The 23,506-nt window shown below is 40.9% G+C and overlaps 1 protein-coding gene across 5 annotated transcripts in view; it reads right to left on the reverse strand.

Moving 5' to 3' along the window:
* The window catches only part of FAT3 (FAT atypical cadherin 3), an 801,654-nt gene that overhangs the window by 447,939 nt on the left and 330,209 nt on the right, over positions 1–23,506 (reverse strand). For all 5 annotated transcript variants that reach the window (XM_070782590.1, XM_070782589.1, XM_070782588.1 and 2 more), the window contains exon 3: positions 6,911–7,225. In XM_070782590.1, the coding sequence (XP_070638691.1) occupies positions 6,911–7,225 (315 nt within the window). The remainder of the gene's footprint in view (positions 1–6,910; positions 7,226–23,506) is intronic.

The raw sequence follows: 23,506 nt of genomic DNA on the forward strand, positions 1-23,506 counted from the left end.
CAACCGTCAAAAGGTCTGGATTAAGTAAGGCTCACTTCCAGAGATGCAGGGTTTCAACACAGCATAAGCTAACCCTGGTTGGATGTTTGACAGAGGAAAAGCAAAGAATAAAGGGGTCTCTCTTAGTCATGATTTTTCCTCTCTAAAAAATTATTTTACTAGGCCTCTCAGAAGGTAGACATAAAACCCAAGGTTGTAATAAATCTAAATATTATCAAACAAAAATAAAAGAGATGTGCATAGTTGCTACTCAAATATCTTCCAACATTCCAGACATTTATAAGTCTTTTAAAATTCCTTCTTTAATGATATAAAGCCTCTCCAACTAGCTCAAGTAGCAACGGATGGGCTTTCAAGGTCAGCTTAACGTGTCCACAGTCCCTGAGTAATTTTCTCACTTCTCTCTTTGCAGACTGATCCATTCCTCAGGCCTCCCACTTCCGGGGTCTTCAAGTCCTCACACCATCCTCTCCCACTCCAGCTGGCATTGAACTCTGCCCCACCCTGACGTATCACTTTCTTCACAACTTATATTCCACAGAGTTTGGCCATTTATTATTTTTTTTAATAATCTGTCTTACACTCTGCTAAAATGCATTGTATGCATGATGGGCCTATTTTTCCCAAGAGAATAAATTCCCTAAATGCAGTAATGTCTTATACTTCTGTTCTATCATCCATTCCACCAATGCCTGAGGTCTAGAATAGCAGAGGCACACACAGCCCACTTAACACTTTATAAAACCCAATGGAAGGTTCCAGCGCTACACACTGACTAGGAAGGGAAGCCACTGCAGCAACGTGGATGAACCCAGAGCTTATCACACTAAGTGAAGTAAATCAGACAGAGAACACCATATCACATCGTATCATATCACTTACAGGGGGAATCCAAAAAAGGGATATAAATGAGTTTATTTACAAAACGGAAACAGACTCACAGACACAGAAACCAAAATGATGGTTAACAAAGTGGAAAAGGGAGGGAAAATTAGGAGTTTGGGATGAACAGATACATGTTACTATATACAAAATAGATAAACAAAAAGGACCTACTGTACAGCACAGAGAACCATATTCAATGAGCCACCAGGGAAGCCCATCAATATCTTATAATAACTTACCATGGAAAAGAATCAGAAAAAGAATATATATGTGTGTGTGTGTGTGTGTGTGTGTGTGTGTGTTTGTGTATCAACCAGTCCATTCTGAAGGAGATCAGCCCTGGGATTTCTTTGGAAGGAATGATGCTAAAGCTGAAACTCCAGTACTTTGGCCACCTCATGTGAAGAGTTGACTCACTGGAAAAGACTCTGATGCTGGGAGGGATTGGGGGCAGGAGGAGAAGGGGACGACAGAGGATGAGATGGCTAGATGGCATCACTGACTCGACGGACGTGAGTCTCAGTGAACTCCGGGAGTTGGTGATGGACAGGGAGGCCTGGCATGCTGCGATTCATGGGGTCACAAAGAGTCGGACACGACTGAGTGACTGATCTGATCTGATATATAGGGGACTTCCCTGGTGGCTCAGACAGTTAAGCATCTATCTACAATGTGGGAAACCCGGGTTTGATCCCTGAGTCGGGAAGATCCCCTGAAGAAGGAAATGGCAACCCACTCCAGTACTATTGCCTGGAAAATCCCATGGACAGAGGAACCTGGTAGGCTACAGTCCATGGGGTAGCAAAGAGTCGAACACGACTAAGTGACTTCATTCACTTTCACTTTCACATGTATATGTGTGTGTGTGTGTGTGTGTGTGTGTGTGTGTACATATCTAGGGAGCAGTATGCTTGCAACTTACACAAACAACTCTAATGGGGAATACAGGATGACTAACAAGATTACGCTGCAAAAGTGCTGCACTCAATATGCCAGCAAATTTGGAAAACTCAGCAGTGGCCACAGGACTGGAAAAGGTCAGTTTTCATTCCAATCCCAAAGAAAGGCAAGGCTAAAGAATGCTCAAACTATCACACAATTGCACTCATCTCACACGCTAGGAAAGTAATGCTCAAAATTCTCCAAGCCAGGCTTCAGCAATATGTGAACCGTGAACTTCCTGATGGTCAAGCTTGTTTTAGAAAAGGCAGAGGAACCAGAGATCAAATTGCCAACATCTGCTGGATCATGGAAAAAGCAAAAGAGTTCCAGAAAAACATCTATTTCTGCATTATTGACTATGCCAAAGCCTTTGACTGTGTGGATCACAATAAACTGTGGAAAATTCTGACAGAGATGGGCATACCAGACCACCTGATCCGCCTCTTAAGAAACCTGTATACAGGTCTAGAAGCAACAGTTAGAACTGGACATGGAACAACAGACTGGTTCCAAATAGGAAAAGGAGTATGTCAAGGCTATATATTGTCACCCTGCTTATTTAACTTTTATGCAGAGTATATCATGAGAAATGTTGGGCTGGAGGAACCACAAGCTGGAATCAAGATTGCTGGGAGAAATATCAATAACCTCAGATATCCAGATGACACCACCCTTATGGCAGAAAGCGAAGAAGAACTAAAAAGCCTCTTGATGAAAGTGAAAGTGGAGAGTGAAAAAGTTGGCTTAAAGCTCAACATTCAGAAAACGAAGATCATGGCATCTGGTCCCATCACTTCATGGCAGATAGATGGGGAAACAGTGGAAACAGTGGCTGACTTTATTTTTCTGGGCTCCAAAATAACTGCAGATGGTGATTGCAGCCATGAAATTAAAAGACGCTTACTCCTTGGAAGGAAAGTTATGAACAACCTAGACAGCATATTAAAAAGCAGAGACATTACTTTGCCAACAAAGGTCCGTCTAGTCAAGGCTATGGTTTTTCCAGTGGTCATGTATGGATGTGAGAGTTGGACTATAAAGAAAGCTGAGCACAGAAGAATTGATGCTTTTGAACTGTGGTGTTGGATAAGACTCTTGAGAGTCCCTTGGACTGCAAAGAGATCCAACCAGTCCATCCTAAAGGAGATCAGTCATGGGTGTTCATTGGAAGGACTGATGTTGAGGCTGAAACTCCAATACTTTGGCCACCTCATGCGAAAAGCTGACTCATTGGAAAAGACCCTGATGCTGGGAAAGATTGAGGGCAGGAGGAGAAGGGGACAACAGAGGATGAGATGTTTGGATGGCATCATCAACTCAGTGGACATGGGTTTGGGTGGACTCCGAGAGTTGGTGATGGACAGGGAGGCCTGGCGTGCTGCGGTTCATGGGGTCACATAGAGTCGGACACAACTGAGAGACTGAACTGAATAATAATAACAACATTTATTGAGTGCTGTACTAAATGCTAGCATGCTGGCACTGTGCTAAATGGTTTCCATACTGTAGACAAGACTACAGTAAACACTCTGAAATCCTAGAGGAACTTCCCACACCTGTTCCCAGAATCAGCCTGGACGACCACTCAGTGGCCAGCTTGGATTTCACTACAAATGCTGGAAGAAAGCATTCGAGTTCCTGCTCACCCAGAGAGACAGGTGAACACCAGCCTGCTGGGTGTCTCCAGCTTAGAACACGTGAGCAGGGCTCCGGTTACTGACAAGCCAAGGCAGGGCCCTGCCTAGAAGCTGCGTTTGATTGAAATCAACTGCTCAGCCTGGAATCAATCAAGGTTTCTCTGTACAAGCCAGAAAGGACCTAGGAGCATTACAGCTTTTGTTTTCCTTCTTAAGCCACAGGAATTATTGGAGAAAGTCCACAGACTACTGACTTTAAGTGATTTTAGGTCTGGTAGAAAAACAAAACAAAACAAAACAGTTCTTTAGGTAGAGAACAGAGTGTTCATCAGAGAAATCTCTGTCTCTCTCTCCCTTCTCAAGTTCAGGACATCTGTTATCTGCTGCAAGCTGTGGACCCTAAGCATTGACATTATTTGAGTTTGCATTAATCATTTTAATCCTTATTTATTATGGAGCACATTGCCAAAGCAAAACGAAACTCTCTAAATTTCAGCTCTACCACAGAGGAATGAAAGGTCAGTTTACCCAGGTCCACATCTAGTTGAAAAAAATCTAAAGCATAAATCTTACCTAAATATACCAGTTAGGTACATCTCCCCTGCATTCCTGAAAAATGTTATATTAGTGTAACCATTGCAGATAAAGGGCTTTAGAGAAATAAGAGGTATGCCCAAAATTAAAGCGTCTCATTGGAGGGTTTGTTGAATTGGAGGGAAATTTCTCCATGGACAGGATTATTAGAGCAACACACTTAACAAGAGTTACACCAGGCTTATGGTTCCATGCACCCCAACAGAAATAGGAACAGCCATAATATGATTCTTTTGGAGATTTGTATTTCACCAATGGCCTTCAAACACATCATGACATTGAAACTTCATGAGCAATTCGTATGAAGAAAGCAAGGCATTTTCCTTCTCTAGGTAAGAACTTGAGGCCCTAGGAGATTAAATGATGTGCCTGTAATCAGTTACAGCAGTCAGATGGGGTACCAACTTTCTTTGCACAGTTTCAATGTGCCAGCCACTGTGGTGACCACTTCACATGAGAGCCTCTCTATCCCTTGCAACAATCCTTTCTCACTAAACAATGAAGTTCAGAGAGGTTCGATAACTTGCCCAAGCTCATAAAGCACAGAGAGTCTGATTTAGTCTATGTTTTTCTTTGCAGTTTATGGTGCTTCCCAGTTAGATGTACAGAGCAAGGTTTTGAAAACCAGGACTTCTAACCCCAAATGTTACCTCCTCCATGAAGTATACCCTGACCACCACTCTCACCTGCCCCATATTGAGTGAAACTCTTCCACCATAATCAGTTATTGCACTCTCTCACTCTACTTTCACTCTATCATAAATGCTTGTCATTTTACTAATTTCATGTACCTTTGGGTCCCTGATAAGCGTGGGCCATCTCTTGAGTTTATAACTCTATAAAGTAGATCTTGTTTGTAAGCCAGAAGGCACAGTACACGCTTGGTGAATGACTAAATGGAGAAACAAAATCCAATGTTTTTTTATCATGTGTCTGAGAATTACAAAGTGTGCCATGCGTTCCTTTTAGACTATTAGAAAAGTTGGTCTAAATTGTCATTCTTGGAACAAATCCTTTTTAAAAATCTACAACAAGGACAGGGAAATTATAACTATGATGAAGTTCCTATCATGTAATGCAGTCCAAATTTTGATAATACAGGACTTTCTGAAAATTTATGCATAAACTTTTCAAAGCTGTATAAAAGACATCTTTAGTTACAGGAGTCTACATGCTCTCTGCAACTAATGTTCATTCTATGGTCTTCACCTCCAACCCAAATTCTTCCTGTGACGTGTATTCTTTCCTTAATTTCAGCCATGAGTGCGGGAAGAGACCAGTTGACATTGGCCTTGTGCAGTGTCTTTTGCAAAAGAGGGCACTGGGCTTGCCCTTACTGACTCAAATGCCAATGGAATCAAGAGAGAAGACTCAGAATCTAGCTGGGGTGTTTCAGATTCCACAGGGGAGTGAAATGTGAAGATGGCCATGTCCTCAACTTCTTTTCTGTGACTTTTTTTGTCTTTGTCCTTTCTTCTTGTTAATTTGCTAGAGTATCTGAATTCATTTCTCTTTCACCATACTGCAGAGTCCTTGGCTACAGTGAGAGGTGAATCAGGAGGGCAGGCATCCTCACTTGCGTGGGTTTAAGGCGGTGCTGAAGGGATGGGCGTGGCTCCAGCTCTCTGGGCCCTTCCTCAGGTTCAGGGAGGCCTCGATCAGACACTGGTGGCTGATGACTACTCTGTCTTCTAAGGAAATGAGGGTCGGATCCGGATTCAAAGCTATTCAAATGCTGAACTCTGCTTAACAAAATGACTAACCTACTCATATTATAGTTAGAAAAAAAATCAATAGTTAAAAAAAAAATCCTTGGCATTCTCTTTACATTATGCTAATGGGAATCTGGCAGTTATAAAATGCTTGGGGTCAGCGGTATGTTTCTACTCGAACAAATACAGGCAGGAAAAACAACTATCAACTTCATCAGGACTTTGTCAAGAAAGCAGAACACATCCCCACCAACATACCTCCATCACCCAGCCTAACTTTTGACCAACATCAACTTGCCCAGTGGGAAACAGCAATAATATCTTTATATTCTTCTAAATTTCAATTAATTAAAACTGCATCCATCTCAGCTCTCACTGAGTATTTCACCCTCTTGTACATATCAAGAAGAGGCAAATCACAAGAAAGCAACGAACTTCTGAGATTTCCTCTGCAAAGCATTTTTTTCCAGTGCTATATACTTGCTTCTTGCTTCAGAATACACTCAACCAACTCCACACCTGCCCTTTCTGATCCTTAGCCAACAAGTATAGTTTTCTGCAATCTCTAGAAACTTTTAAGCAAAAACCCAGAAAATTAAAAAAGTGTGTTTTATGTAAAGATTTAGATACTGGAAGCTCTTCTAAACATAACACTTCATTGATGGGTAATACAGAAATCACAACAATCTGGGCCTTAAAGTTAAGGCTTTAAGGAGATTATTTATAATGAGCTGGATTAAGGCCAAGTGAGGGAGGCAGTCTCGAAGGAGAGGCATCACAAAGCCAGATAGCGAGAGAACTCAGCATAGCCTAGGCTATGTTCTCCTAAGAAAGCAAGAGCAAGCAGCCAGCTCTCTGAATGGTCTAGGAGCCATTTTTTATAATTATGACTAAAGCAAACCTAAGGCTTTCTGAGAAAGCCTCTTAATTTCTGTTAGATCACTTCACTTCCATTCAGCTGAGGTTAAAACATACCGAAACAGACTGGAAGAACATTCACCTTTTCAGAAACTGTTCCCAGAAAGAAGGATGCTCTTCTCCACACAATGAAATAAATAAAAAGGCACAGCAAATACCAGAGTTGTGAATTTAAAAGGTGGACTAACAACTGAAAAAAAAGTCATACAAGCATCCCCTTACCTGTTTTGACGTTGATGGCAAAAAAGTTCTGAGGATTCCCGCTTGTAATCCTGTAGGTCAGTTTTTCACTGGAACTAGAGTCAGGGTCCTCAGCCTGGATCTGAATGACCGATACATCCTTTGGAGAGTTTTCCATGACAACAGGATAATAAATAGGTTCCGAGGTCAGCGGGGCGTTGTCATTCACGTCTTCAATTTCAATGTAGACCTCAATAGTGGAATAGAGTGGAACAACACCCCTATCTGTGGCGTACACGGTCAGCCAGTACGACCCCGTTGTCTCTCGATCAAGAATGTCTGCTGTAGAGATGACTCCTACGAGAGAGTAGGGAAAGAGTGACTGAGAGAGCAAACCGGGAAGAGACTAAGCCAATCATCTCCAATAGAGAAGGGCTGTGCTAAGTAATAATGGCAAATGAAAAAAACAAAAATACAAAATCAAGATGTTTCTCTTTACATCAGAACATTATTTTCCGCAAAACTATACTAACTAGTTCGTCTACCATTTGAGACGTATAATCACATTCACAAATACTTTATTTGAATTTCCAGCGTGGACAAAACACATACACACACACGAGACAGCTGGGAGCAATGGGAAGAGAGTGGGCAGAGGTCAAAACACTTCCCATGATGCCTGGGAAATCAGTGCACAATCACAGCAATATTCCCATTTACCCTGAGGTTGCATTGATTTCTTATGCAACCAAAAGCTTTCCCAGGACACAATATTTTATCTGTTCATTCACAAAAGTGAAAAAGACCTTTCAAGTGTTCTTTAGCCTATTGGGATGGAAACTGCTTTGCATGCAAAAATATAAGCCTCCTTGATGCAATTCCCCTACAAATCAAATGTCACAGTTATTCCAAAGGAATCAGAGAAGACACCGTAATCCATACAAACATACTTTCTGCATGAGCTCTAGGTCCCTCAAGAACTCTACAGAGGGCCCTAAATAAACTCTGAGCCACTTTGAGGGATATTCGTGGACAAGCATTTTTAATTAGGAGCAGAAAAATGCCCAGCCTGCTCCTTCCCACCTTTCTCATTTCAGGGTTGAAACAAGCGCCAAACAGGAAATCAAACATGTGCCAGAAAAGTCAAAGGAAAACACAGTGTTCTTGAATATCATTACAGCCCTCACCCAAAGCACCAAAGCTGCAGAAACTTACTGCAAGAACTCTTAAGTACTTACCACTGTGATGGGAAAACTCTGGGGCTCAGCTTATAAAAGCTCTAAAAGTAATTAGGATACTCATGAAAAGCATGGAATTCCTGTAAACTGTTACACTGTAAAAAACATCCATGGACGGGGTGAAGAAGCGGTTCTCCTGTTCTGGCCTGAATCTTCTATCCTTGGTTCTCCTGTTAGAGTTTTGACCATATTAGGCACATAATATGGCCTACAGATTTTGACTAAGCAAACTGCCAAGTGGAGGGAGGAGAGCATCTGTCCAGAAACAGGCCAGAATAGAGTTGCCTAAAATTCAAAACAGCTAAGTGATTCAAAGGGAGATTGTACAACAGATGTTGAAGTTTTAGGTCTAAAGTTATCCACCAAAGAACCCTGCAAACTTTCTAATTCTCTCATAGAGGGCTACTACTGCTAAGTCACTTCAGTCGTGTCTGACTCTGTGCGATCCCATAGACGGCAGCCCACCAGGCTCCCCAGTCCCTGGGATTCTCCAGGCAAGAACACTGGAGTGGGTTGCCATTTCCTTCTCCAACGCATGAAAGTTAAAAATGAAAGTGAAGTTACTCAGTCGTGTCCGACTCCTAGCAACCCCATGGACTGTGGCCCACCAGGCTCCTCCATCCATGGGATTTTCCAGGTAAGAGTGCTGGAGTGGGATGCCACTGCCTTCTCCATAAATGAGGGCATTAAGTCTCAAATGTGAGTATGTAACGTGTTCCAGGTTGCATGGCTAATTGGAGAACCCAGGTCTGCCTGCCTTGAATGTTCCACTTCGAAATCCAGACTCCATTACTTGCCACCTCTTTGACCTTGTACAATGTGTTTAAACCCAGCAAGCCTAGTTTTATCACCCCTATCTCAGTGCCATGATGATCATGTAATTAAATGCATGTTGAGTGTTTGGCACAAAGTTTGCAACATATTATAGTGTTAATAGATACTGAGTATATGTTAAACCAAGATGAATCAAAATAAGTACCCCAAAGCCTTGCAAATAGTAGCCACACCCCAAAGTAAGGGTGAGGAGAGAAGGTGAGAAGTTTGGGATGGAAAGTCTTATTAGATATTATTTTCTTCTCCAGTCATGTGGCATATTATTGCTTGGTCTTTGTGACTGCCCATGATACCTTTTCATGAAAATATCTGGCTGGTTTGGGGAACAGCAAAGTTAGTCCATTAAAAAGAAAATTTAACAAGGAACAAAATCAAAGAAGGTAGGTCAGCTTTGTCTGTACCTTGCCTGATCACCCACCATGCATGCACTCACATGCACAGACAGCAAGCATCTGCACACACACACACACACACAGATTTATAGTCACAGAATTGTTCTGTGGTCCCTGGAAATCACTTAAATCTCTTTTCTTGCACCTGTCAAACTGGGAGATGGTGTATTACTGGCTTTGGACATTTAGGTGATTTTGAAAAATCCTTGGATGAGAGGCACCCACTAATGTAAATTAAAATATATGGGTGAATTTTTACTCTATTTTTTAATGAAACATCAGACATGTCCTCTAGAAGTTAGAATTCTCTCTCATTAATATGAAATATGTTTATGGCTATTTACTCATTAAGTTGAAGTGCAAATGAGTATCTTGGAACACAGAGTTCAGGCATCATTCCTGATCCAAAAATCTGAGGACAAAAAGAAAAGAATGACTGGGAAATGTGTTGACAATTATTTTAAGATTCATCCAAGGCTCCATATTAACCATATTAAGCAACTAATGCCCAGCGATAGCATTTCCTCACTTTCTTCAGTGTTTCACAGCTAATTATGATCCACATGGTCACAATTAAAAAATGAGCTTTTCTATCAAGCAAAAACTCGCTTCTGAGGTTTCCAAAGACTACCAAAATCATATAAGCCCATTGCTTTTTTTAATTACTACCATGCATTCCTTTTTACTTTTTCAATTGAGGTATAATTGGCATACAATAACTATACACATTCAAAGAAAACAATTTGTAAGTTTTGATACCCTTGAACCATCACCACCATCAAGACAACAAATACAATCATTATTTCCAAAAGTATTCTTCATCCCATTTTTTTAATTTAAATAGTATTTAATAATAAGCAAAATCAGACAACATTTTGGTGATTACATAATTATAAGGAATCCTTCTTGTGTTTTTTAATCTAATTAAAATGCTCTCAGATTTTGCCTGCCCCTCCTCCCCATGTAACAGATTAGCATCTGGTCCCATCAACTCATGGAAACAGAGGGGAGAATGTGGAAGTAGTAACAGATTTTATTTTCTTGGGCTCCAAAATCACTATGGACAGTGACTGCAGCCATGAATTTCCTCCTTGAGAGAAAAGCTAGGACGAACCTAGACAGCATATTACAAAGCAGAGACATCACTTTATTTATGACGGTCCATATAGTCAAGGCTATGGTTTTTCCAGTAGTCATGTATGGATGTGAGAGTTGGACTATAAAGAGAGCTGAGCGTGGAAGAATTGATGCTTTTGAACTGTGGTGTTGGAGAAGACTCTTGAGAGTCCCTTGGACTGCAAGGAGATTCAATCAGTCCATCCTAAAGGAAATCAGTCCTGAATATTCATTGGAAGAACTGATGCTGAAGCTGAAGTTCCAATACTTTGGCCACCTGATGCAAAGAGCCGACTTATTGGAAAAGACCCTGATGCTGGGAAAGATTGAGGGCAGAAGGAGAAGGGGATGACAGAGAATAAGATGGTTGGATGGCATCACCAACTCAATGGACATGAGTCTGAGCAAACTCCAGGAGATAGTGAAGGATAGGGGAGCCTGGAGTGCTGCAGTCCATGAGGTTGCAAAGAGTTGGACACGACTGAGTGACTGAACAACAATTAAAACAAAAATAAACCGTCTACAGTGAGCTTCTAAAAGCAAGTTTCTGGGGGTGCTGCTCAGTAGAGAGGACTCAGGTAGAATATCCCAAAAGCAGATACATCCTTCTCCTCACGTTTCACCTATCACAAAAATACACAACATAGACCCTACTGAGGTACCCAGCTTTATGTTGATATTTATTAAGATGCCCATTAAAAAGTTCTTTAGAAATACAGTTGGGATTTTTTATACTCTTTGAGATATGCTTAGGTTTATAAAAAATTTTTCCATCTATTTCTTCTTACTGTATAATAAAGGCAGACTGGAATTATTTAGGTAACAATATTTAATAGTATAAGCAGGTACATAAACTGTATTTATTTATTTATTAGAACTGTGCACAGTTTGAAATGGAATAAGTTGATCCCAGCATGAAGCACATGCCAGCTATAGTTGTTTTCTTTTTGACAAACAAATTATTAAAAAAAAAAAAAAACAACTATATATACCTTGTTCTTATTGACTAAGCTCTGAATATTGGAAATGAGAGGAAAAATTCATGGAGCTGTTCAAAGCAGATGACTATCACAGGCTGGGTTACTCAACTCATCATTTTCCAGCCGTATCTCCATATGGAGCAACCAAGGTGTCAAATGATATCTTGCCCCAGAAAAATGACACCCAAACATCCGCAACTACTCTAATAAAAAAACTGTCAACAAATGGTTTAGGGAATGCTTTGGTGGCCATGTGCCTACATAACATGATGAAAACCCCTCTTCCAGGAAAAGTATTATAGATTTTGAGGCAGTTAAAAAAAAGACACACACACACAAACCTTTAAAAACACCCTGGCAGTATATTCTTTGTAAATACTTCTAGAAGAGGTTTACCTGTTTCCTTGTGCATATATATATCTTTAATTCTTATTCCCAGTTAGTCAAAATATTAACTCCCAATGCTCAGTGCACTTACATTTTATAAAACTTCTTATTCTGAAATAATTATAAACTATAGGAAGGTACAAAGAAATGAACTAGAGTTCCTGGGCAACCTTCACCCACCTTCCCCCAGTGTTAACATTAAGTGTATTTTTAAATTACTTATTTCTTCAAGAATCAAACACTTACTACTTTTATATCTGAGAGAACATGGAATTCTTTCATGGGCTTCATAATCCCTTTTAGCCAACCCTTGCTTGACTTTATTTAAGAGGATCACACAGATAACTATTTTTCTTTCTTTTCCTATTCATTCCTAGACTTGTATAAAGCTCTTATGGCCTTAGGAAGGATCACTGTTCTGAGCCGCGTGTGGTGATAATTAGGGCAAGAACAGGGATTTTATCCTCATAGCTCAACCCAGGTCACTCCATTCACACCCATGGTCATTCCTATAACCTTTACCACTCTGAAACAGACTAAAATCAACGGCAATCAGCTAAAATGGGAGGAGCCAAGAGGCACAAAGCAATTGTGGGAGGACAGAATCTTAAAACAGCTATTCAAAATGCTTCAGATACATTTTAGTATATACATACTACACACACATATACTTTCATACGCTTTATATGTCACATATTTGACACATAATATATTTAAACATACGCTTTAAAGCACTTTTAAAAGTGAAAATTTTAAGCGAATCACCCAGCTAATTGAGTGGCAGAGTCGGGTCTGGAATCTGGAGCTGTGAACTGGAGCACACTCTCTTTTCATTACTGGAGCTGCCTGCTGATCTACCCGCATGTGCCCATTATCATGAAAAAGAAGGCAATCCCGTGCCCCAGCATCCCTCACAGTGGGTTGGTATCAGCTCTTTGGTAGCAGGAAATTCAATAGTTTCCTTGCTTCCCTCTATTTAAGTTGTTTTAATATATTATTCTGAATCCATTTTTATATCTCCTCAGAAGATCCTCAGTTGCCGGAATGGTTGGAGACCAGGAGAACTGGAAGACAACTTCTTCCTTAAATACCCCATCACCCCTCTGCTTTTGTACAAAGGCATCTGCACTCCCTGCTCCTTCAGTCCCTGCCTCCAGGAACCAAACCATCTTCTCTGTTCCTTAAGGAAGTTTCAGATTCAGAGAACACCCTCCCCCAGCCAGCCAGGGTCTGGGGCGTCCCCCTCTGCTTTTACTTTGTCCCTTTACCAATCCACTACGACCTCCCTATGAATACAGAGCATTCTGTCTTGTTTTTCTCTATTCTAGGATGGTGGCTAGAAATTTGGAACACTGTAAATGTTTGATAAATAAATGAAGGATAACATCACAACATTTGGTAAATGCAAGCAAGTTGGGATGTCTGGCTCTTTACAGACAAGCACTCTGAGGAATAGCTTCATTTGAAAAAAAAACAAAACAGTCATCTCGCCATCCTGTGATCACTAGGCAAAGTAAAATGGGATAGACTGAGCCTGTCATCTGTTTTAGATTTCTCTAGTGTACATGCAGAGTTACCTAGCTCTGAAAGTCAACTCTCCATCTGTGAACTATCCTGTTTGATAAAACAGTTTTCTTTTTTTAAAAAAAAATTTATTTATTTTAATTGGAGGATAGGTACTTTACAATATTATGATGGCTTTTGCCATACATCAACACGAATCAGCCACAGGTATACACATGTCCCCCCATCCTGAATTCCCCTCCCATCCCACCCCTTCAGGTGTCACAGAGCGCCAGTTCTTGGTGCCCTGAGGATAAGACGGTTTTCTTAAAAAACATGTGCAGTTTTGAGTCGTCCCTTTACTACCAAGAATGTGGATGGTGCCACGGTATTGTCTTCAAGGCTTGAAGCCAAGATGCAGCTTCATGAAGACATCAGTTGATTTTATCATTCACTTACACACTGCACTGTACACAGATTCGCACCACAGACAGCCAGAATTAAAGCCCCGGGCCCCAGATAGAGAGCCCGCAAGGCTCACTCTCTCACTGGCCGCTCCTCCGCTGATTCTCATCCACCCGACACTTTTGTTCTACTCTGTTCCCTCCTCTTCATACCAACTCCTGTTGAGATATCTTTCATCTTTGCAGAAGAAGAAAAAGCCACAGCACAGTTGCAGGAAACAATTATGTCCTGAAATGCAAGCCGCCTTCATTGCCTGTTATTTCACAAGGCTCAAGGCTGGAGAGCAGCACATGAAATTAAGGCAAAAGACTGCAGGCTGATTTCAAGCTTTTGTTTGGAGTTAATGAAAATGGACAGCTCTCCTCGTCTGTTTGGGACCCACGAATTTTAAAACTTAGCTGCCTGCTCAAAAGCCTCCCAGGAAGTTCTATGAACTCAGTACTAACATACGCTTGGTATTTTTTTTTCAAAGACAAACTTTTCAGGACCAGTTTTGAATGGACTGAAAATGTATACCTGTTCTCTCTCTACAGTAAATCTGGTCTGTGTAGCTAGCACCAGATGCCAACAGCCTGAAAACAGGAAGTGGACAGAGGACCAATCTGTAGCCACACATCCAGCTCTCATTGTTTTTTCTTTTCTTTTCTGTATCGCAGATTGTTCCCAGCCTCAGATCCTTTCTGTGGTCCGTGCTAATTTGCATACCACCCCTAAGCACAGTGACTGGATTCACACAGTCAAGTAGAAAGGAAGGTTGAAATTTAAACCAGGAGAAAATGATTTCAGGAAATATATGAAATAAAGTCAAGAGTTAGTTTTGTTAAGTGTCTAAATGCATAGAGGTTATTTCACAAAGAGCAGTAATTCGCTGGAATCTTTCGAAGAAATGAGCACACACCTCAGCACAAACCGTTTTGGTTATATACACAGAAATACTTTCTGGTAGCAATGGAGAGGAACAAAGAAACGGGTTTATGGGGAAAGCTGGAGTTCCTATCTATTCCTGTGCTTCAGTGACAGGAGACAGAGCAACAGAGAGGGAGAAACAGGGAGAAAGAAAGAAAAGGAAGGGGCGGGGGAGGGAAGAAGGAAGGAAGGAAAGAAGAAAGAAAGAGAGAAAAAGAAGGAAGAAAAAGAAAGAGGCGATCTTTCGCCTGGCAGAAACTTTTAGAGCATTCAAATTGGTTACTAGGTAATCTTTGTGTTAAAAATAAAAAGACTTCATTGTAGAAGAAAATATGCAAAATAAATACATTTTTTAAACACCCATTATTTCATGACCCAAAGATAATAACTGTTAATGTCCTTGATGTATTGCCTTTGCTCTAGATTATTTTCTCCCCAAAGCAGAATATTTCTCAGGAATTGTGGATCCTCACTTACTCATCTACTGAACAGCTTTCCATACCAATACCTGTAGTTCTATACATTTAGCTTTTAATGGTTGTGTGGTAATGCCCACTTGCCCACTAGCCAACTAACAAAAAATATAAGCTCCCTCCGTGCAAGAGTTTTCTCTGTTGCATCACTGTTGTCTACCCTAGAGAAATGGCTAGTACACACTACATGCTCATTAAATACCTGTTGAAATACTCACACAATGTTTATCGTTTATTTAATGAAGCCTCTTTGCTAAGTCATTTATTAGGTCATATTTTATTTTTTGTCTTCTAAAAAGTCTACACTACTTATAATGTTACCAGCATTTTCTGACCACATTTTTTACTAAATCTTCAAAAAATCTGTATAATTGTTAATGGGAAAAAAAATCTGCAATTTACTTTCTATAGAGCTAACAGCTGACCTTATAAAACCCTTTAAATCATTCCTCACTGTATTTTAACCATTCGACTCAATAACCAAATGCCATGTTTTTGTGGTGAGACAAAACACTGTTGACAGCAAGATGGTGCTAAACATTTTATTGTAAAGAAAGACTTTATATGAGGCACACCTTAAATGAAATTAACATCTGTCCACAAAGACAAATTCTTCAGCTTTAAAAAATGCTGTAGTATTTTTAAATGAAATGTCAGAGCATAACCTTTAGCTCTTCAAGAAAGAACACTAGATATCAGTCATACTTTAATCCAATATTTAGGATTATCTACTACCAACTTAACTTAGCACGAAGGACAAAGGGACCTGGGTTCTCTGAGCAGACTAACTCTATAAGAGTCTTCATTTGGACTGGGATTTTTTTTTTTTCCTTCCCAGGTTCATTGTGATACAATTGACATACATCCCAGTATACGTTTAAGGTTGTACTTTACTGTACTGTATGGCATATTTTCTTTACTCACATATACTGTGAAATGTTTTCCACAGTAAGTTTAGTTAGCATCCATGACCTCATATGGTATATACAAAAAAAAAAAAAAATCTGGGACTGGGAATTTAAGTTTTGCTTAGAAAAGCCTTTTCACTTCCAAGAAGTTAGACTAGACTTGAAGAAAGATCTCCTGAACCAAAATGTCTGGGCTAATGCGTTAAAGTGTGTACTACAGACATAGTCACAAAAGCTCTTGTGTTTACTTGAAAGCAATGCAGAGTGGTACAAAGTTCACTCTTAAAACTGGGACTGCACCACTTGAACTTTATGGAAATTTTCACTTTTGGAAAACTTTTTCTCCAAGTTAAAGGGAACACTTCTTCCTTTTTCTTTTCTTCTATATCAGAATATGGCAACTATAAGTCACATTGTACTCACCCAGATACAAGGCTCTTATCTACCACTCCACAGGGAGCTTCCCAGGTGGCACTAGTGGTAAAGAATCCACTGGCAATGCAGGAGACACGGGTTCAATCCCTAGGTCAGGACAGAGGAGCCCGGTGGGCTACAGTCTATAGGGTTGCAGAGCTGGACATGACTAAGCACTGTCATACCATTCCATAAAGAGCAAAAGCCTTCAGAAACTTCTTAATAAAATAATGAAAGCATACAGCTCCCTTATTCTTTTTCTCAAGTGAATGCACTCTGACTTTCACAGCTGAGTGGATATTTACCAAGAAAATATTTTTACTGAAGTTGCAGAGATAACTGCGTATATGATACCCCAAAAAGCTGAAATGATTTCCTTGGCAAAAACACACTCTAGGTGATGGAAGTGAAGCATACAGTAAACAAAGGAAGCTGGATTGGAGTCTAAGTTTAGTATTGTGGTTGCTTTTTCCCAAATGTGATTGAAAACTTATAACTACGTTTATTATGACAAGTTTATAAAAGCTTATCTAGGAGAAAAACAGCCTCCAGAACTTGTGTCTTCTTTCATCCTTTCAGGTTAAATCTCACTAGATTGCTTTTTCCTTTAACCAGTTTTGCTGAAACTACACAGACAATGCCATACTTAGGTAATTAAGTTAGGCTGATTAGGTTATAGGGACTATACAAGCACATGAATAAAATCCTTGAAACCACCTTACCTTTCTTTACAGTGGAAACAATAAACTCTTTGCTTTCCTATTTATAACCAAATAAGCACCTACAATAGCCTAGAGAAACCAGGGCCCAGAGGAGGGAAGTGTCTGGTTTCAGCTAATTGAGTTTCTTCCATTCTCATCTTCTACAGATTCCTGGGATTGTTTTCCAATTTTCATTCGCATTTCATCCCATTAAACAGTTCTAACCTCTGACACGTGCATGCCACCCTGGATTCATCTTCTATTCATAACTGGGATGAAATGTGCCCACTTGCTCTGTGGACAGTACCAGAGGCACTGACAAGACAGAGATAAATACTCAGGCTGTTAGGCCAGCTTTTGAGAAGAAAACAAAAGCAGACCCCTCGTCTAGCTGGAGTCCTTAACATCAGAGTGCGCAGGCACAAGGCTTGCATTTTTGATAAACATGTAGCTGTTGACTTGCAGGAAGAAGAAAAAAAGACTGCTATTAAGCCTAGTGTGTTGTTACCATGCTGATTTTATGCCTCGGTTAGGAACTCTTTTCCAAAATTTCTATATTTAAAAGTGCTTAGTGATTCCAAGCTGTGCAAATAGCAATACAGGTAAATGTTAGTTTTAGGACAAATTATTGAGGTTTGTGAACAAATTGCTATGCCGTTTTCTCAACATGAAGATGAAAAATCATGTTGAATTTTCTCCCCTTTGTAAGAACATTAATTAAGATACTGCCCATACTGTGATGCAAATAATATGCAAGGAATCAGAAACAACTATTTTAGAAACTCTAAAAATAAAGCAGTAATAACGTGACCTCTGCATTACTGTGAAAATTCAAGATAATTTGAGAATTATTTTATTATATTCTGTTAACACACTGATTAAGACATGTATGTGAATGGCTCCCAAGAACGGTTCTGAAGTTAGGTATAGACAGTGTATGTACATTACTGATAAATTTCCAGTATCCAAAGAAAGTTGAATCACTGACATTAAAATGTGTAAGACTGGTATTTGGGAGGTATCCCTCAACAAATGTGGCTCCAAGTTAAACTTAGGGTAGTTCCTTGTCAGATACTAGGAACACAGGAGGGTCAAAGAGCAGAGAGGAGGGGAGTTCAGAAAGGAGGCCTCTGGGCTGTCATGGCCTTCACTGCCCTCCCTTCCTCCTTTCACGTGTCTACACTGCATAGTCCAACAGAGCTGAAATCCCAGGTCCCTAAGGAAGGCTGCAACAGCAAAGGACAGCATGGGAACTGTGATATTAAAGAGGATGCAGGAATAAAATGAGAACAGCTAAAAAAAGAAAGAGGATGCAGGGAAAAAGAAATACCATATGGTATTACTTATATGTGGAATTTAACATGTGACACAAATACACTTATCTATGAAACACAAACTGACACAAAGACACAGAGAACAGACTTGTGATTGCCAAGAGGGAGAGTTGGCGGGGGACAGATTGGGAATTTGGGATTAGCAGATGCAAAGTATTACGTAGAGAATGGATAAACAGCAAGGTCCTAATTGGGGGATTAATATAACAAAGAATTCATGTATATGTAGAACTGAATCCCTTTTCTGTACAATAGAAACTAACACAACATTGTAAATCAACTGTCAATAAAATAAATTAAAAAAAAAAAAACTAAAATAGAATGCAGGAATAACCCTGGATTTTCAGGAGATCATCCTGGACTGCAGGTTGCCTACAGAATTTTTGTATTGGGGTCTATACTGGCCTGCTATTTGCTCAAAGTCTTAGACATGCTCTGTAGTTACAAAGGCACTTGCCTTTCTGAGGAGCAGATTTCTTGGCAGGTGACCTTAATTCTGGACTTAGTGCCTATCTCCGCATTAGACTATACTACCCCCCAGGGCAGAGCGGATCCTTCCTGTCTTCCTCCACACAGATCCCAGCACCTTTAGAGCCCCTGAAGCTTTGTGCACAAAATGCTTGGACATTAAATATGTGTTGAACGAGTGAATGGTGTTTCTATTTCCAATGGAGTTTTGATGGCTGCGCAGAAAGAACCCAGCCGAGAATTATTATAATTCCATTAACAGCGTCCAACATATGGCAACGTGCTAAAAAGGAAAAAAAAAAAAAAAACAACCTAGTTAGCCCCAGGAGACTGGAAACAGGAAGAGCTGCTGAAAGAAAGTTTAATTAAGATGGCAGGAGGCCCCACTGAGAACATCTAATCTTCCCCGGTTGGCAAAGTCTTCCATAACCCACGTGAGGCTGCAGGAGGTGTAGGTGGGTGAGCCTGCCCCACTGTGGAGACAGCCAGAGAGGGCAGTGACCGCGCCGGCACAGACTGGACGTCCTGCTTCAGCTCCTTCTGAGTGCAGCCTGTGTACGACCAGGAGCTGGGACAGTTGGCGTAAACAGACACCCCAAGTCCCGCATCACCTGTAGTGTCTGCTCAGCCTCCAGCAGAAAGTCTCTAAGTTCAAGGCCAGCTGCAGAGGGCGGAGCAGCCAGAGCCATCCTCTCCTGCAGGGGGTTGAGAGCCCTGGCCAGGGAGACCTGGTGAAGACAGGAGCGGGTGGGCCCTCCCGGGTGGGCCCTCCCACACCGGAAGTCGATCCTCCCACACTGGAAGTCGATCCTCCCGCACCGGAAGTCGGTCCGCAGCCGCAGCGAGAGCACCATGACCATTTCTGCCACCCCATTTCCTTCCCCTGCACCCACCCATCTGCACACTCCAGACACCTCAAAACCGCTCACATTGGCCCCTTGGCCTGGAAGAACAGCCTCCCACCTTGGAGACACAGACTCAGCGCTTCTTGCTTTGTGAAGTCAGTAACTCCCAACCCAGACTTGGCCACTTACTCTCCCACTGTATTTATGGCCGCCATTACTATGGCATTGAAGACACCATTTTGCAGTTTTCCTTGTATGTCTGACACCTCAATGAGGGTCTTAAAGGGGGCCAGTGTCTTATTCATCTTCTGCGTGCTCGGTCCCTGACACACAGAATCACTCAGCCAATGCGAACTGGATGAAAGGGAAACCCATTCCTGAGCTGCAGCCATTCGCAGAAAGGTCCTGGTGGGGAATGTGCCAACAGGTAAATCTTGTCTGGAAGATCGTAAAGTCTAGGATAAGGGGATAACTGTTCTTGTGCAAAGAGAAATTATAGCAAGGAAGGGGAGGCAAATGTGTAATATATTTATTCATAACCAGTTCAAGGAATGCTTCAAAGACATGCCGACACAGGATTTTTAAACCAGCTATAAAAATGCTTTATTTTTAGTGAGTAGAGCTGATCAGTCCTTTGCTCGGTTTCTTGCAGAGAACCAATATTAAATTCCTAAGGAACAGTTGTTCACAACCAGTTGATCTTTGGAATACCTAACTTCTGTTTTTGCTATCAAACCAAAGCCCTGAGCAGAGACCAGAAAGGTTTCAAATGCCCATTAAATAAATGGTCATATTCGCTGGGAAGCATCCAGAAGAAATGGGTGGAAAAAAAATCACTAAAATGAGTTAGACCTCCTCCCTCCATGCCCAAGTCTGAGCACTGACCTCCCAAGAAGTCTGGCTGGTTCCTGGAGTCTGGGCGGTCTCTTGGCTCTTACATTGTATTTTTCATGGCACAACTGGCTTTTGTGTATGATCGGAACCTGACAGCTATGGCTGTTCTAAAATGAAAAACTACAACTATTTAGCTTCCATTACATATAATTCACAATCTCTGATGGAAATGTTCAAGTCACTTAGGACTCTGATTTGGAACCATGTATCTGTTTTAATTCAGATGACAGCAGTAATTCATTTGGACAACATGATTCATATAATGTGCTTCTCCTTCACTGTAACCTTTGCATTATAAAATGACACTGTTTCATGAGACCACCTCGAAAGAGTAAGAGGCAAATCCTTTTACATATATGAGTCTTATTACTTATCCAATGTATAGAATTTTTTGTTCCTACAGGAAAAGAACAAGTGTGTATTATTTTTTTATTTTAATTGGTAATGATCACTGAGTTAAGATCAATTTAGTAAGTCCAATCTGTGTAGTTTTTAAATGAAATATAATAGGAGGGAAAAATCAGTGTTGTGTATAATAAGGGTAAATAGTGCTTTGTAAAACTTATATGTGTGAGAATGACAGAGAGAGTACAGTGGGCTATGATACAAAATGCATTTAAATGTGCTTTTTACTGAGGGTGATGACCAAAAAAAGGCTGAAAATGGCTGATAAATTGACTGTGAATGGAAGTCTCTCAGTCGTGTCCGACTTTTTGCAACTGCATGAACTATACAGTCCATGGAATTCTCCAGGCCAGAATACTAGAGTGGGTAGCCTTTCCCTTCTCCAGGGGATCTTCCCAACCCAGGGATCAAACCCAGGTCTCCTGCATTGTAGGCGGATTCTTTACCAGTTGAGCCACCAGGGAAGCCCCATAAATTGACTGTGCTGCTGCTGCTGCTAAGTCGCTTCAATCACGTCCCAACTCTGTGCAACCCCGTAGACGGCAGCTCACCAGGCTCCCCCGTCCCTGGGATTCTCCAGGCAAGAACACTGGAGTGGGTTGCCATTTCCTTCTCCAATGCATGAAAGTGAAAAGTGAAAGGGAAGTCGCTCAGTCGTGTCTGACCCTCAGCGATCCCATGGACTGCAGCCTTCCAGGCTCCTCCGTCCATGGGATTTTCCAGGCAAGAGTACTGGAGTGGGGTGCCATTACCTTCTCTGACAAATTGACTGTAAATGACTCTAATTTTGAAGTCAGGAAGCATAGTGAAAATTCAGGTAAAAAGTCTTGATTTTATCTCTGTCATTTATTAGTGATGTGCCCTTGTGCAAATAACTTCTCTGCTTGTTTCCTTACCTATAAAATAGGGATGGCACCTCATAAAGTTACTTGAGGTTTAAAGAATATAAATGTGTTTAACTCATATTATAATAATGGTAGGAAACACAGATTGTTTACTATTTAAAATGCCTAGCACAGTGCCTGGTACATAATAGAAAGTGTGAAAGTGTTAGTCACTCAGTCATGTCCTACACTTTGCAACCTGATGGACTGTAGCCTGCTACGTGCATCTGTCCATGGAATTCTCCAGGCAAGAATACTGGAGTGTGTAGCTATTCCCTTCTCCAGAGGCTCTTCATGACCCAGGGATTGAATCTGGGTCTTGTGCATTGCAGGCAGACTCTTTACGGTCTGAGCCACCAGGGTATGTAATAAGTACTCTTTAAATGCTAGTAATTATTGTTTTTATATTATATTTGTAAAGTATTACTATTGTTTTATAAGGCAATATGTATTTTATGATCATGTGTTGCCTAAAATAGCATCACCAGCTCAATGTACATGAATTTGAGTAAACTGTGGGAGATGAGAGGATAAAGGAGCCTGGCATGCAGAGGCCATGGGGTTGCAGAGTCAGGCATGACTTTGCGACTAAAGAACAACAACAAAAATTGCCTAAAATGCAAGAATCAAGTATTACATTCCAAGTTCAATGGGCATAACTAGGCAAATAAGACTGGCACTCTTGTCATTGACATGCTTTCTGATTCAAATCTCTTGACATTCAGCTGAAAATTTAGCTAATAACTCATTATTTAACCCTGGCTAACAATAGCAAGAAACTGAGAACTGAACATTACATTAGCATTTTATCAGCTGAAGTTAAACTCACTGGTCAGACTAAAGCAAAGAAGCAGAGTAGGTATATAAGATTAGAGCGGTGCCAGCTGCCTTTGATGGAGTGCTGACTGTACTGTAGCACTTACTCACAGGTACCATATTAAACCCATTTTAGAGATGAGAAAACAGGTTTGAAAGTTTTGCAATGATGTTTGCAGGGTCATATCATTGTAAGTGAGAGAATCATGCTTTGCTTTCATGTCTGGCGCATCTTGAGACTCTCAACACAGGAAGAACATCACAGTCATCAAATTCACACATCCCCTGTAGCAGGTGAAGGATCACTACATTCATGAGCTCCCTCTTTCCGAGCCCTTCTGCTCCATCGATAGGCAGATGTAACTGATAGAAAGCTCCTTCTCATATCGGACCCGCATACTTGCCTGCCTACACTTTCCACCCACTGGAACACTACAGAATACATATTCAGCCTCTTCTATTTCACATAACTGAATACAATGAATGAATCTATCTCCTCTCTGTCTTCTCTTCTCTGGAGTCAACATTCCTAGTTGTCTTTGGATTTCACTCTTATAAGATGGCTTTTACCCATTCTTCACATGCTGTTCATCTACCCCCCTAGTACTCAATCTCAAAACACCCTGTGATGCACTATGCCCAATGCACGAAGCCTGCCCAGAGTACTGCAAAACT

This window comes from Bos indicus, chromosome 29 (assembly GCF_029378745.1).
Source record: "Bos indicus isolate NIAB-ARS_2022 breed Sahiwal x Tharparkar chromosome 29, NIAB-ARS_B.indTharparkar_mat_pri_1.0, whole genome shotgun sequence".
Lineage (NCBI taxonomy): Eukaryota > Metazoa > Chordata > Mammalia > Artiodactyla > Bovidae > Bos > Bos indicus.